Source organism: Polyergus mexicanus, unplaced genomic scaffold (genome assembly GCF_030449975.1).
Source record: "Polyergus mexicanus isolate NDT 795.1 unplaced genomic scaffold, iyPolMexi1.0 SCAF_6, whole genome shotgun sequence".
In the NCBI taxonomy this organism is placed as follows: Eukaryota; Metazoa; Arthropoda; class Insecta; order Hymenoptera; family Formicidae; genus Polyergus; species Polyergus mexicanus.
Window position 1 is genome coordinate 10623441 of NW_027223326.1, and position 16089 is coordinate 10639529.

General features: G+C 36.0%; 1 protein-coding gene across 4 annotated transcripts in view; it reads left to right on the plus strand.

Annotated features, from left to right (window-relative positions):
* Window positions 1-16047, plus strand: part of LOC138934031 (pancreatic triacylglycerol lipase) — a 20284-nt gene extending 4237 nt beyond the window's left edge. Inside the window, exons 1-10 of one of the 4 annotated variants that reach the window (XM_070297401.1) lie at window positions 8886-9521; window positions 9597-9763; window positions 9972-10126; window positions 11088-11207; window positions 11553-11699; window positions 11983-12211; window positions 12601-13032; window positions 13905-14031; window positions 14230-14445; window positions 14701-16047. In XM_070297401.1, coding sequence (XP_070153502.1) covers window positions 9520-9521; window positions 9597-9763; window positions 9972-10126; window positions 11088-11207; window positions 11553-11699; window positions 11983-12211; window positions 12601-13032; window positions 13905-14031; window positions 14230-14445; window positions 14701-14803 — 1698 coding nt within the window. In that variant the 5' untranslated portion in view covers window positions 8886-9519 and the 3' untranslated portion in view covers window positions 14804-16047. Of the gene's footprint in view, window positions 1-8885; window positions 9522-9596; window positions 9764-9971; window positions 10127-11087; window positions 11208-11552; window positions 11700-11982; window positions 12212-12600; window positions 13033-13904; window positions 14032-14229; window positions 14567-14700 lie in introns of those variants that run through there. The other 3 variants (XM_070297400.1, XM_070297403.1, XM_070297404.1) reach the window with 3 other exon arrangements.
* Window positions 16048-16089: the final 42 nt, after the last annotated feature.

Here is a 16089-nt window from a genome sequence, read left to right on the forward strand (position 1 = left end):
AATATTTAATTAAGAGGATTTACGAATCAAGAATAAATATTTGAGAAATATATATATATTTTTTTTTAATATTTGATTTAAATGCAAAACACAAATTATTTAAATAATTATTTTCAATAGTACGCACTTCAAATATACCCATCGCTAGTAATGATATACGATATAATGTTACGCAGTTAATAAAATGGCGGCTTTGCCGCGCCTCATATGGTTAATTGTTAAGGAAATTACCTTAAACGTACAGGGATTAGCTATTATATTGGGCGTTTCGTGCAGAAGTCATGTCCTTCCGCTGAAACCGCAAACTAGGAAAATGAAGCGATTGCTCAATTCCGGCACTTCTATCGTCCAAGTACCGTACGCGAATGTCACGACATTGAATTTCCGCAGTATATCTTACGGATCGTAGGTGAAATCGTGATGGAACGATCGTAGCGCGTTGATTTATCGATGAAATCAAAAGACGTGAACAGGAAATCGCGATGGCCCCTCATATTAGAAAGTAATTAATATGACGGGAAAACTGATTTACAATGAATAGACTGCAGCATGTTTAATTGCAATTACACCGGAGAAAATTTCATGTCGAAAGCAAAAGATTTATTTATTACTTGTTTTAATTCACATGTGCAAGAATGTGTCTCGAAGTACAAAATCCATTAAATCAGCATTTATTTTATCTTTGCGATTTAATTTATCTTTTTAGATATAGATACAATAGATTGTTGCCGAATTTATATAAAAGGATAGATTTTTGTAAAATTAAAATTTCATATCGCAGATCCGTCTTGCAAATTTCAAAAATAAGTGAATTTGCGTTAACTATCTTTCGCAAAAATTTTTCGATTACGCGAAAAATGCTTTTTTCGCGTAATTGAACAATTAGAAGGAAAGAATTTGTTTTCCGTAAATTTTCATCCAAATAAATTGCGCGAAGCAAAGTGCCTTCTCTCGTGTTTGTAACTAGAAAACACGACGATTATCTAATTAGAGCAATATAACTGGAATGAATTCCTGGCGTGAAACTTGTACGATTCGATTTAAACGTGGAAACTTGACAGAGTCCGAACGACTTTGATTTCTTGCGACTTGATTAAATGATTTGAAACTTTTTTCCAGAAAACGTCAATTTATCTGATACGTCATTAAAAACAACATGTAAACACGAAATGTAAATATCTTCATTGCATATACTTATATTCGAAGGATTCCAAGAGAGACTAGTTTATTACATAATATTATTCAAATGATAAGTATTATTCAAATGATAAGAAGTAGAATGGTGTGGCTCTTTCATTATTATATATTAACTATTATTTAATAATTTAGAAATGGGAGACTTAGTCGCAAAATCTTCGTTTAACACGCATGGCATAACGTTGCAAGGTACGGCGTGTGTCCCGATGTGTGTTTAATACGGCGTTGCGTCGGGCGGAATTTCTCCGTGAGAGATTTTCTCACTGCATACCGCTACCGCTATATTATCGGTGTCTCGAACGTTATTTTATTTCAATGTTTGTGCAACAGAACTTCACCGCAAAGTGCTATCCGTTGCAAATCATCTTCGCGAAGTAACGCTAAGCGAGATCGCGTAAATACTCGTTGGGTAGAGGCCGGCACGACGCACGCGTGAATACAATACACGCGATTGCAGCCGATTTCGATGAAGGTACACATGGACGCAAGTGTAATTCCGCCGAGTACTGTTATGCCAAGTATGTAGGTCATTGTAAAGGCCGATCGCTGTGTGGAAAGCGGTATCAATCGTGGCGGTGAGCGTGCACGCACACGCGCGAAAGACGAAAAGAAATAACGAGGAAAGGGAAAGAGAGGGAAAGGCGAAAACATCACTTTTGGAAGCATTTTTCAGGAATAAAAAAAAAATTGTAGGTATATATTATGTATACATATATAAAAAATATAGATAAACATTAATTATTTAAATATTAATAAAAAATGTTGTAATTAAATATTGTATAAAAATATAAGTGTGAATCTATTAATTATTTAAATATTATATACATACATGTAGTATATTGTTAGTATGTTATATTGTTAAAAATTGTATTCCCGATTAAATAAAAATTGTGATATATTTTTGCCGATAAAAGATTATAAAAAAAAATATATTATCGAGATTTATCTTCTAGTATATTTAATTAGAACCTTCAAGCAGCAGTTTCCACCTTCTTTAGATATCGCAAGTAAAAGGAGATAATTAATAGCTGGCTACCGTGTAATTATACACACGTAAATGTCCACGCGTTTCATTGTGCACGATGCGAGAAAAGAATCTTTGTATTCCGGGTTAAAGAAATTGGATGGTGAATGTCAGAGAATTTCGCGCGTAATCTGATTTTTATATCACATATTGTAGATACGATAACGATAGCTTTGTGGCTTTCAGATAAAAGTACAAAAAACGAATAAATACCGTGATGTTACGAGATCAGATTTCTCAATGTGAGAAAAAGAATCTAATTAAGCTGAAGCAATTAAGGGCAAGTCGCTGCAAAGAAGCGACACAATTAAATTCGCCAAAATAATAGTAAATCGCGAATTGTATAGAAGTAATTTAGGGGCATATATTTCTCAACATCTAGGAGATTTCAACACTTTTTTTAGTAACATTGTGAAAGCTGGTATGTCATAAATGCTGACAACTACAGTCAGACGTTTTTACCATGAAAATATGACAAAATTAAATGCGATATTTTGTAGAGACTGTCAAAAATGATTTTATGAAAATTGTGCATTTTTATGTACATATACAGGAGTACTGAACTTCAAAATTTAAAAAGCATTAATTTATAAATAGTATTTTCATTTAATTTTGAAAGATATATTGTACTTTCAAAAAAAAAAAAATTATATTATTTCAACATTATGCAAAATAAATGTTCAGATTTGATGTATAATAATAATAAAAAAAAAGCGGTTTATTTTTATGATTATCAAGTTTTATTTTGTCAAATATCTTATTTGATTTTTTCATTCTTTGATATGTACAAAATGATCCATTAGCTACATCTATCTAAAACATTTCCGCTATTTTAAATAATAGAAAGAAATTGAAGGTATGTTAGGCTTTATGGTTTCACGTCTGGAGATTTAAGAAGATATAAGAAATTGACATTTTTCATTTTCGAATTTCTTTCATGCTTCCATCCATAATGAAACTATTGCCACCATATCTCGAAATCGTATAGCGGAAATACACCTTCAAATTTTAATTTTTGTCTATTGTTTAAAATAACAAATGTTTCGAACAAACAGAGTTAATAGATCATTCTGTATAAAGGATTAAAGAATCTATTCTCAGTTTTTGTGCAAAGCATTAAAATACTAATAAGTTAATTGACAATCATATTATTTTTATTTTAGCGTGTCCGCGACGAGATATTTTTAGCTTATCTTATACTTCCGTGTGCTTCCGTCCGACGACATGTTTTAAACCGTAAAAATATCTCTTTGATACGCCGCGAAATCTTTATGATTTATCGCTAGGGACGAACGAGATGCGGATGATGATTGCGGCATCATCGCCGAAAGATATACGTCCGTGGTGAAATTCATGCGCGCGTAAAACTCAATTTTCACCGGACACGGACAAGTGTCTTCTCTTTTGCAGCAGCGGTCACATGTGCACGCAAAGTTGCGGTTTTCGACCGCGTATACACGAAACAAATATACACACACACACACACACATACACACACAAGGATGCAATTATATGTGATTCTTTCATAATTACGCCGTATAGCAAGGAAGTTCACATAACTACGAGAATAATTCACTATTCTCTTTTCAGAACAGTTAGAGATAATTATTATATTGTTACGTTAAAATTTTTTTATATTTTATATCCTTATGTATTTATATTTTTATGTATCATTATATTTTTCGCGATTAACAATTGCAACTGTCAAAATACGTAACGTTTCACGTGTGTCAGCGTTGCCTAAACTGACTCGCGATTTCATTCGAGGAGGGGAGCCGTCTTTTTAAAGTTACAAATTTTTATTATATACCGCGTGTAATTGCGAGCTTCTCTCACAAAGAAGGAAGATCCTCGTACATCGTACATTAATCGCTAACGAACGACGAGTATTTCGTTCGTCGAATTACGCGATATCTCGGATTACGTCAGACGTGACGGCGCGACACGGATGGAAATTGTTCTTTTGAATTGCCGTCACAACGATGCCGCTGGCGCTCAGACCCCAGTCGAGAAAGACCCGGTGAAATTTATGCCGGGCCTCGGCGTGAATTTGTGGCGTGTGTTGCGTAACGCATGAAAACAAGAGTGACCGAAGGTGTGTAAGAGAGAAAGGTGCGATTACGTCGCGCGTAAGCAAAAGATCGGAAGAAGAATTTCTCCTGTCTCGCGTCTCTGGGATTGGATTAGATCATGACGATGACGCTTGTATTATATCGCCACTCTCGCGATTTCCTCTGCCGATACTTTCGTCCGGATATCAGAAATGACCTTCGGCGAATCGTCGTCATCATTGTGATATCTAGTTGACCGGAATTTAAAAGAGTTGTCTTCCTGTGAATTATTCATTAGGAATCTTGAAGACACAAAGGAATGTTGCGGATAAATTATCTTTCTAAATTAGAATATGTAATCGATGAGTAATCAATGTTGATAGAGCTAAAAGTAACGGTTTACCAAATAGAAGCGTGTCTCACTGTGTATATTATTTTTCTTTTATGATATTCAACTTCTTTCAGCATTTGAAATAAATATTGTTCCCGTGTAGTCATATCTCTCTATATTATTCTTATGGAAAATAAATTTAAAAAATTAATATTTTTATCACAACAAAACTGTTTAAATAATTGTTTTTAATAGTCTGCACATTTGAAGTGTTTCCATCATTGTATGAGAAATACAGTCTCTCTACGCTTTTAGAAAAATTGCATTCAAATGTATAATATACGATGATGCATTTCTTTTAATTGGAATCCCAATGAAGCGTTTCAATGCGACCTTTCAGAGAGAAGATTTCACACGTCGTGTTTTCTCATACAATCTGAATTAAAATCAACAAATTTGCACTAACATTTGAATTAACGTTGGTATATGTCGCAAAAAAAATGCTTGATGATGAAGAGAACGCTGAAAATGCTGTGTTTCCGCAGGATAACAGAACGTACGGTACATTCTTCCTATAGAATTAGTCACGGCAAAGCGGAGTGCAACGACGCGTTACTCGCTCGCGTAAGAGAGGAAAACTGCACAGTTGCACTAGTCTAAAAAAAAAAAAAAAAGATGAAAGAGAGATAAGATAATTTTTGCAAGGTTTTGCATATAAAAAAAAATTGCACGCTCGACTCTCGTTTGTTTTATTAAATCGTGTTAATTTTTTCGTGAATTAGCGTCAAGGCATTTTAAAGATCTCTTCAAGAAAGGCGCAATTTAACGTAAGACATAACTTGTTTACACGAATCGACCCAAGATCGAGCCTGGAGATATAAAACAGGTAAAACAGGTAAAAGAACGAGCTGCGTTCCTGAACGTTTCGCCTTGCGGACAAACGGTGGCAGAGAAAAAGAGGCGGTGAGAGAAAGAGAGAGAGAGAGAGAGAGAGAGCGAGGGGAATATACAGGAAGTGGTACAGCATTGCCGCAGGGAAGGACGCCGAATCTGGGCCACAATTACACGGAGGCCGACGTGTTGCGCTTCTCTTTCCTCGACTTGGGGACTTGGCGCCGCGCGGTTACACCGCGCGATTACTCTCGCTTTCGCGAAATAATGATTATTTAATACCCGAAGCACATAACACACACAACGGCGAAATCCGGGGGACCCAACCGGCGGAAAGAGAAAAGTACCGGTTCTCTTTCGGTCTATCTCGTGACGCCTTTCGAGAATTGAGAGCAATAAGAAACGCAAAAGCAGTTCTGGCTTGTATTTTTTAACCAAGAGCAAGCTCGTTTGATCGAAAGATATCGATATCGCGGTTATCGATACCTTATCCGTTATCTTGATTTGTCCTATGTTACAGAAATAGACCAAAAATAATGTTTGCGAAATAAGAAATATTTTTCTATTAAATGACATATATAAATGAAACGTAAAATGCAATAAATTTCCCAAAAATATTTTGTTTCAACAAAACTATTGATACATATATGTAAATAATTATTTTAGATAGTCTATTTGAAATGTGCCCAATATCATCTAGACTTATCCAAATTGTAGAATATGAACGAATGATAAATAAAATGTCGAGAAAATGATAGGGAAGCATTTTGAAAAATAACCGGATATAAAAACGAACGATTTTCTAACAAATTTCAACAATCAGCGTCAATCAAACCGCTTGATACGAAAGACTGAAAATAATTGCACGCACAACGAACATTTGAGAGAGAGATTCTGCCTCTAGGATATTCATTACAGAAATTCATTAGGGGAAAGTGGTAGAGCACAAAAACAGAAAGCCCGAGAACGTTTGATCAGGCGGCTCTTGTCTTCGGTACAAAATGGTACACGACGATTCGGGGAAATTGCCATAATCACGAAAACGGATAATAAACCGTTCCGGCAAAATGCTTTTCAACACATTCGCGAGAAAAGCTTGGATATACAGCTGGTATGCAGTTGCTCGCTGCTGGAATGCAGAAAATATCCCGCGCGATATTCCACGGCAGCCGTTGCCTATATTCGTCCCGCGACAAGTCTCGACTTATCCTTCCGAGCGTTTCCAAGACACATTTCGTCCGATCTCGTCCAATAATGATTAAACTCGAATCATTTATCACAAACGAAAAAATGGGCAACTCGTATTTATAATCGGTTCTCAAATTTTTTTATCACAAATGCCTTAGCTCTGCGATAATATATTTTTGTAAAATCTTAATATAATCATAAGCAATCCAAATTGTCAAGCTGAGAATTCGCTTGAGTTTCAGCGTATTTTACGAAAATATATCAATCTGTTTCGTGTGACAAAGATATTTTCCACCGATCATCACTGCGATAGTAATTTCCCGTATTGCGGAATAAGAAATAACCAGGGTTGGAAAGTAACGCGTTACCGTTACATTTTATCGTTATTTTTTGGTTCTTTATTATCTTATATCTATTCAATAGATGATAGTAGATTTTTGAAAAATATTTTGTAGCCTTCTATCATAGGCTGCATTCTGATAGTTACTGCTAGTATTGAAAATCTATAGTAATATATAAATTATAGATTTTACAATAATGGCAATGAATATTGGAATGCACTCTTAATAATATCAATATTTCTCTTATCAATATATAAAAACAATGTTTGATAAAAATTTTCGACAAAATTGAAATTTGTAAATTACAATTTAAATTCCTATAAAGATAATTGTGTATTAAAAAGTAAAGATATTAACATAAAAAATTAGAATCATTAAATATGTTTCATATAAAAAACGCTTGCTATATAGAGACTAATTTAGAATTTTTAATTGTAACATAGATTATTACATTTAATATTGATCGTTAAATAATTTTATAATCTAATATCTTATTTTAGCATTACAAAAAAGAACAGAAATATAACGAAAAAGTAACGAATCGTTACTTACCAAGTAACGGTAACGGTAACGCGTTACTTTTTAAAATCAGTAACGAGTAACGGTAACGCGTTATTTTTATAGAGTAAACCTGGAAATAACGTTGCACTTTCCCGCGTTTATCGCCGATTGGAGAATCTCAAAACTACTCGGAACAACCTATCTATTCACCAAAGAATGCACTTAAACCGATCGATTGTCACGAGGCATCGCATGTCCGAACCGCGATGTTTCCCGTCACGAACGAACAAGCGACCTGGTGAAAGCGCGATTATCAATGACAACTTTTTAGTGAGATAACGCCACATTCAAAAATACTTGCAGAATATTTGCAGATGTCCCTGCACTTGTGAATCCTCTCTACGTAAGTGCGACGCGCGTGTGACATAATCTAGGTTCGATGAGGCGCGATACTCATGCACGGTGACATAACGTCTCGCTCCTCGTCGTTGCGTAAGACAACGAAGGCTGAGGAACTAGAACAGCGAGAAAACGTTTTATCGATATTCAGAATCGACAATTTTATGACGAAAAACTGCTTAAAGCGGGTTCGCGCGTTGTCATTAATCGCGTATAATGCAATTAATAGCATTATTCGCTACCGTGATAAATAGAAAAGAGACGGCGTCGAGACTCTTACAAACACCAATTATGTAATCGAGATGTTCAACGAAGCTTTGTCTTCCCGTTCCTCATTCTATTGTCGCGACCACCAACGTATCATTACATGCTGGCCACACGCGGTACGAATCGTGGTATGTCCATACATATCATGCAATTATGTTAACGACGATTCGGGCAGATGAAGATTCTCTCGTCTGGCAAGAATTATTATCGATGGCGATTTATCTCACAACGGGCATTGTTAGAAATACAATACGTTATATAAAGAAAGGGAAAACAAAGAGAGAAAAATTCGTATTATCTTTAAATTATTTTATATCATTAAAGTTAATCTATCCTCAATAGTGTTTTGTCTCGAAATCACTTTTATTATTTTAAATAATATGTCCATTTAATTATCACTATTTATCTATTTAATTATTCTATTATTATTATCTATTATTATTATTATCATTATTGATTGAATTTTTGAAATAAATTGTCAATTAAACAGTCTTCGATTAAAATGCTCGGTTTAATAAGTCTATCAAATGACTTTTAATTGAATTTGTTCATACTAATCGTTCATAGAATGACCTTTGATTGAATTCGCTTATTTTAATCATCAATCGAATAAATTTCAATTAAATTTGTTTATAAATTGTTAATCACATACAAGCGCTTCGATTAATCTCGCTTATATCAATGGTCACATTGAACGATCTCCAATTAATTTTTCTCGAATTAATCGTCAATCCAAAAAATTTCAATTAAATTTGCTTGCATCAATTATATAATCTTAAAAAATATAATCGATATTTTTCCGATTCTGTGTAAGAGTTCGATAAAACTACTCGCGCGAAACTGTGTCATTCGAGAGACGAATCGCGAGAAGAGATTTGTTTCTTTTTTTCGCAAACGCCGATGTTTCAAGGTGATTATAGTGTGAATTGCGGACGACCTTCTTGGATATTCATCTTTTTTTTCTCATAAACGATGTAATTGGGATCTTCATCTCTCGCGAGAGCTCGAAAATCCCCACCAATATCGCACTCGACTCTTTCAGATTCGACGATTGTCCTCTTTCAGATATTTAGTGACTGTTCAACCCCCGTGTGCGATACGACATTTGTCCAACATAGGCTTGGCAAATCGTCAATATCCGTTCAACGGTTTCATCATATCCGATTCGGTGCGCCTGCAACATTTTCACGCAAGAATATTCAATTTATTTTTAATTTATATTTATCGCCATAAGAATCTTTTGATTTTAAAAAGGAATATTACATCCGACGTGATAGAAAAAAAAAAGAGAATTTAAAAGAATCAACTACACGTGACCGAAGTGCCAGTATGTGAGTTTACATCATCGTCGTTTTCAAGTCGTGAATATCAATGATAAAATCGACCCATCCTGTGTTTCTCCGCAGGACGAGGAGGAGCGGTATGAACGGACGTGGAGTCGGCGGCAACGGTGAAGGAGCACTGGTTCTACTCCTCGTCGCATTCACTCCTGTTATCTGTTCCGCCGGAATTCTGGACCCTTGGCAGTGGGCGCGCAGCGATCGGATCGAAGTCAATATACCTTGGCTACCTTGTAATTATGATTATATCAACTGATCGTAGATAATTCAATCGCAGTGTAAACAGTACTAACCAGATAATGATAAACGCGTTCATTTATTTCTTCAAGACTTGTCTAAAAAAGAATAATCGCGTGAAGCCTCACCTCGTAAAATAGACTACACGATTCGAGTAAAACTTAACAAGAGTAAGGCGTTATTGAAGGGATGATACTTTTGTAGTCGAGAACGAGACGCGCTGCTATGATGAGCTTGGCTGCCTGAACATTACCAGGAGCTGGTACCACCTTATTCACCGACCCCTCAACGTTTTCCCACTGCCGCGGGACGTCATCAATACCAGATTCATCCTTTACACGAATCAGAATCCCTTGGACGTAAGTGGAGGAAATATTTTAAATAAAAGTGCACGCGACATAAATGTCGAAAGCCAGTCAATAATATTTTGCAACAGAAGCGAAACCTAGAGGAGATAGATTAAAAATTCTTCTACGATTACGGATTTCTCGAAAAAATATCCGATACGGCATATAATATTTCCGCACGCGTAACCGCTTATATACGTCGATGAATTGCATTAGCAGCCTGTCGGATTTCATCTCGCGGGAATAATTGGACAGAGAGGCGCGTATAGAAATGAAATTAAGAAACTCTTTCCCTTCTGAGAAAGAGAGAGAAACAAGTATCTTATCGTACCCGGTTCGATCGCGAGCGGCCAGCGAGACTGTCTGGTGCTTAATCCCCGTGGAAATATGTTAATTAACTCAATTAATTAAACAAAATTATGCAGCTGGCGAACACGTGACGCACTCCGCGGAGCGCGAGTGCGAGGGCAGTTCGTTTTTTGTATACATATCCGTAAAAGATAAAATCTTTGATTTGTAATTTAATGAATATTCTAGAAGGAAACTGTGAGATAAGTATCGAATATGATATCAACAGCAATGAAAACACGCACGCCTTTGCCGCATAACATATCTATACCCGCATAAAATCGCTAAATCATGAAATTGAAAGAAATACTTTTGTAAATTTTATATACATATATTATATACACAATACTTTTTGATAAAATAAATTTGATAAAGAAATTCTTTTATTTACATTTTTTGCTTGATGATATATGCATCTAAAAAAATGGCAATAATTTGTGTTTTTTATTAAACGTAGTAGACTGATAAAAACGAAATTTATATACGTTATTTCGAAATCAAATATTTCGAAAGACAATCTTATTTTTCTGAACAAGCCTCTTGAATACCTTGGATGATCGATTCTACTTTTTGATAGACTATCGAATTACAAAGGATTCAATAATAACGTTAATAATTTTTTCAGGGTCAAATATTAAAAGTGGCCAAGGATAAATCCATCGAAAACTCCAATTTCAATCCTAAGCGAAAAACCAAATTCATTATACACGGTTTTATAGACACGCCACTCAGCAATTGGGTGAAGGTAAGTTTACTTAATTTATATATATATGTATATCTCGTTCGTTATTTTATTTATATATAATCACTTATCCCGGATTTTTGATCGAAATCTTGCATTACATGCCGCAATCAAAAATATTTCGTACAATATTAATCACATATACATCTTCGGTTTATTATCACATCATCCATCGCGAGCTGCTGGATTAAATTGCTAAGGAAACGCATTTTTCTACCACACACATTGCGTTACCGTTGCAAATAAATTTATGCGACTTGATGACATAGTTACATCCAATATCCTAGATAACTCTTAAGCAATTGGCGAAAATTATACCCGTATTTATTCTCGAAATATCACCCGCAGGAAATGAGGAGCGAGTTGTTAGTGCATGGCAATTACAATGTTATCGTGGTCGATTGGGCAGGCGGGAGCTTACCTTTGTACACCCAAGCGACAGCGAATACAAGATTAGTTGGGCTCGAGTTAGCTCATCTCATTAAGCACTTGCAAGTAAGAAACGCACGCCTTTCCAGCTAAATGAGATTTATATATTTCTTTTTAGGCAACTTGGTATATTTTCAACACAACTGTGAAATTGAATACCAAGAACGTAATATTTAAAAAAAATATAAAATATTATGTTTCCCCTCTCTCTCTCTTTCTTTCTCTTTCACAATTTCTCCATATGACTACGATATTAATAAATTAACGATATTTGCAAAAATTCGTGATACTGTCTAAAATGAAGAAAAAAAAATCAATTTTCTCTTTTCTTATTTTTATGAAATATTAGACAAACTACGGTATGAATCCGAACGATGTGCACTTGATTGGGCACAGCCTCGGTGCTCACACGGCTGGTTACGCGGGTGAAAAATTGGGCGGTAATATCGGACGCATCACCGGTTTGGATCCCGCGGAACCGTACTTTCAAGGAATGCCAAACCACCTTCGCCTAGATCCCACAGACGCTCGATTAGTAGACGTAATTCACACCGACGGAAAGAGCATCTTTTTCTTAGGTAAACATTATATTGTTTCTCAAACGTAATTCTCATTAAACTCAACCGTATACATAAAACTATATAGAAACGAATAGAATAAATAATATTTTTCATACTCGTGAAATAAAAATATATTCAAATAAAAGTTAATTTTATAAAAAAAAATTAATAAATTTAAGTATACATAAATTAAAGCTAGATGTGCCCGAATATATAGATCTTTCAAAATGTAATAATAAGAGAAATATTCTTTCGAGCAAAGATGGTTTTTCCGTTTAGTCTTATTATATTCATCGATTAAAAATAAATGATTATTGGTTTAATAAATGCTCTCGAATAATTGAAGTTTCGCTCCTCTTTCCACCGTGAATGACAATTGTCCAGACTAACGTATAGTACACAACAAGGCCTTCCAGGGTACGGTATGAGCCAACCGTGCGGGCACTTGGACTTCTACCCGAACAACGGCAAGGAGCAGCCGGGCTGCACGGATTTGAGCGAGACTACGCCGTCGTTGCCGCTGACTTTAATACGAGAGGGTCTTGAGGAGGCTTCGCGCGTCCTGGTCGCCTGCAATCACGTGCGCGCGCTCAAGCTCTTCATCGAAAGCATCAATTCCAAGTGTCAGTACGTGGCGCACGAATGCTCGAGCTACGCGAGCTTCCTGCGCGGCGAGTGCTTCTCTTGCAAGAGCAACAACAGCCTAAGCTGCGGCGTGATGGGCTATCACGCCGACACCAGTCCAGCGCTTGTCAAACGCCAGGCCATGGGACAGGATGTCTCGTCCTTGCTCGGGTCCAAGTTCTTCTTCATGACCGGCAAAGAGGATCCGTATTGCAGTAAGTACGAAGTCCGCGTGTTATGTATAATTCAAACTAGCCATATAAAATCTTTTAAGCCATTAAATATTCATTCAATAGATTTTTTTTGCTCAATTTTGGTTTTTCATTATTTTTAATTTTTATTCATATTTTTCTTTTGTAACTATAAGTTTTAATTTGAATTAAAAATTTTATTAAACTCCACTTGAAATTAATTAAAGTTCGGCTCTTTCCAAAATTCAGTTGACGAAAAACATTTCTTTCTCTCAATCGTATTTGAAACTAGAATATTATTGATATCTCGATATTTTCGTTATCAAAAAGTCCAAATTCCAAATTAACCAGAGAACCTATCATCCAGTATGACACCTTACATAATCCTTCCGATATATGATATGTAAAATTATGCGATGTGCAATCATTTTATGCTCGACTATGTCTTGGAATTAAAATGTATGACAGCTGCTGTTTTTTTCAATATATATACACATAGTAAGCATTATATTTAGAAATATCATCGAGTATTAGCTTTCCATTACACCGTTCTCTTATAACTCGGCATTACGACATCGTAAAACGTGTATCAAACGAGGAATATCGCTAAGCTTTAAAAATGCTTTCCATATTATAATATGCAAACGTTAATGTAAATCGATGTTTATTCCATCTATCGTACACAGGCACATTCGTTAATCCTTTGATGCGAGAAAAAAAAGAAGAAAATACCGTTACGACGCATCACTATATTATTTTACTACATATACCAGTCACACGCGACAAGCAATGCAGCTTTTCACTATCGCGACTTTCTCCGCGCACGATAAAAGCGACGACGCGTCTCTCCGATCTCGAAATACTCTTCGATATTTATCTGTAATCCGTTCTTTCAGGGAGACATTACAGAATCACCGTCAACCTCGCGCGACCGCCGACCGCGGAGAGCTGGGTGCAAGGCTTCATGAAAGTCACTCTCCACGCCGACAAAGGCGTGATACGCAACATGGATCTCACGCCTAGGTAAGTAATAACAATTGTCAGCGAAGCATATTGTCAGTATTTCGAGAAACCACATTCTTACGGATTTTCCCCGCTCGATGATACGTCGAAATCGCGGCAGATTATATTCTGTAAACTACTACTTCTAAATGTAATTCGCATCCGACGACTCTCCTTCTTCCGAGACGCCTTAATAGTGCCGTTGTTCATCTCTTTCAGCGGTTACATGAAGCTGGAGCACGGAACGACCGCGCGGATAGTCGTGGCCCATCCGACCGGTTCTATCGGCAACATCGGTAAAATCAGGCGGGTCGAGCTCTCCTGGGTGTACGATATGGATGTGCTGCAACCTAGATCCTTGTGCTTCTTTTGGTGCAACGACCGGCTTTATGTCAACAGCGTCAACGTGGACGCCATGGACCTTCCGGGCAGAGGGTGAGGGCACATACAAAGGTGTCAGAAGAATGATAGTCCACAAGATTCTTCAAAATGCGGTACCGCGTATGAAGAAAGAAAGTGCGATAATCTCTCGCTACAAGAACGCATGTTTATAAATTAAAGCATATCCGCACATCCAAGTTTGGTACCATCATTGTTCTGACATTCCGTGAGAAAGATCGGCGCCGATTTTCTCAAAGGTGATCTATCTTTCTGGTATATAATCTAATCTTGTTTCTCGCTTGTGTTTAGAAAACGGGAGACGGATTTCACCAGCAAGCTCTGCTCGGCCAGCAGACAGGAATACGCGGAGATTGCCAGTGGATCCACCGCCACATTCGTCGACAATTGTTGACGATCGTGTTCCCCGAGGCGCGAGGAACGTTATTCGACCGCGCAGTAATTATAAAACGCCGACAGCTGCGTCCACCCGGAGGCAGATGACTCTCGAAAGTCATGGCCGATGATGAAGCGAAGTGAAAAAAAAAAAAAAACGCAAGAGTTCTATCATAATCACATAATATTTCTTTCGCCGATGATATACGATGGGGGGAGGAACGTTTCATGTGTTTGGCTTGCTTTCTTTCTATTTATCGCGATCGATCCGTTGCTTTCTTCAAACACGGTCCCCGACGCGATACTAATAAACATTTCAAACTCGAGAATCTCGTCGGATGATGACTGTCGCAATAGATTCACCGCTTAATCGAGTTCCTAGAGATTTATCCAGTCGGCGCAGAGAATTGTACGTGATACAATCGCGAGAACGTATATTCGCATAGAAGAAATATTTAGCTTACTAAACACGAAATTTTGCACGTGAGCACGTGTACTCTTGACGGAAAAGTCTTTGGCTTTTCGTAGTCTTTCTGATAACACAAACGGTTTTTTCAGTATTAATATTGATCAATTATATCGTAATCCGACAATAATGAATGTTTTATTATTTTAAATTGTCGAAATATGAATTGTACTAAATGAAAAAGCAGCTCATGATCAAGTTCTCGGAAATCTGATGAAGCAATTTGGAAAATGATTGCCGAAGAAGTGTCGAGTCAGAGTTAGTCAAAACTTTATCGTGAATTGTTTTTTATTTCAGACTTTTGTATATATAGAAGTCTGTGATCACAATTCATTTTTCAATAATTTATAATAATTTATATTATCGAGTTTACATGTTGTATATATAACGTTATACGTAAAACTAATCTCTCTTTCATATGTGATTAGAGTTTTGCTACTGTAAGGCTCTTACTAAACCGTCAATTTATGTATTATGTACATTAATATATAGTTTCTACGGTTGTTATTATTATCATATTGTCTTTCATGTATATGATAATAGCTTGTGATATTCTCTTATAATTTTAGGAAACGTACGTAATGTGGTTTCTCAAGGATGACAAACTGTATTGAGTAAAGAGTTGCCCATAGTCTTTATAAATGAATTGTACAAAAAACATATAATGGAAGGCAATCTTTGTTATAGTAACAAGAATACTTTTTTGTAAACTCTGTTTTTATATCTATCGGTTGCAATGTAAAAAGTAAAAGTTATATTAGTTATAAGTGTGGATATACTGTTGCATAAAAATAAAACAGGGATATTTTTTTTTTATAAAATATGTATGATTTTTATAT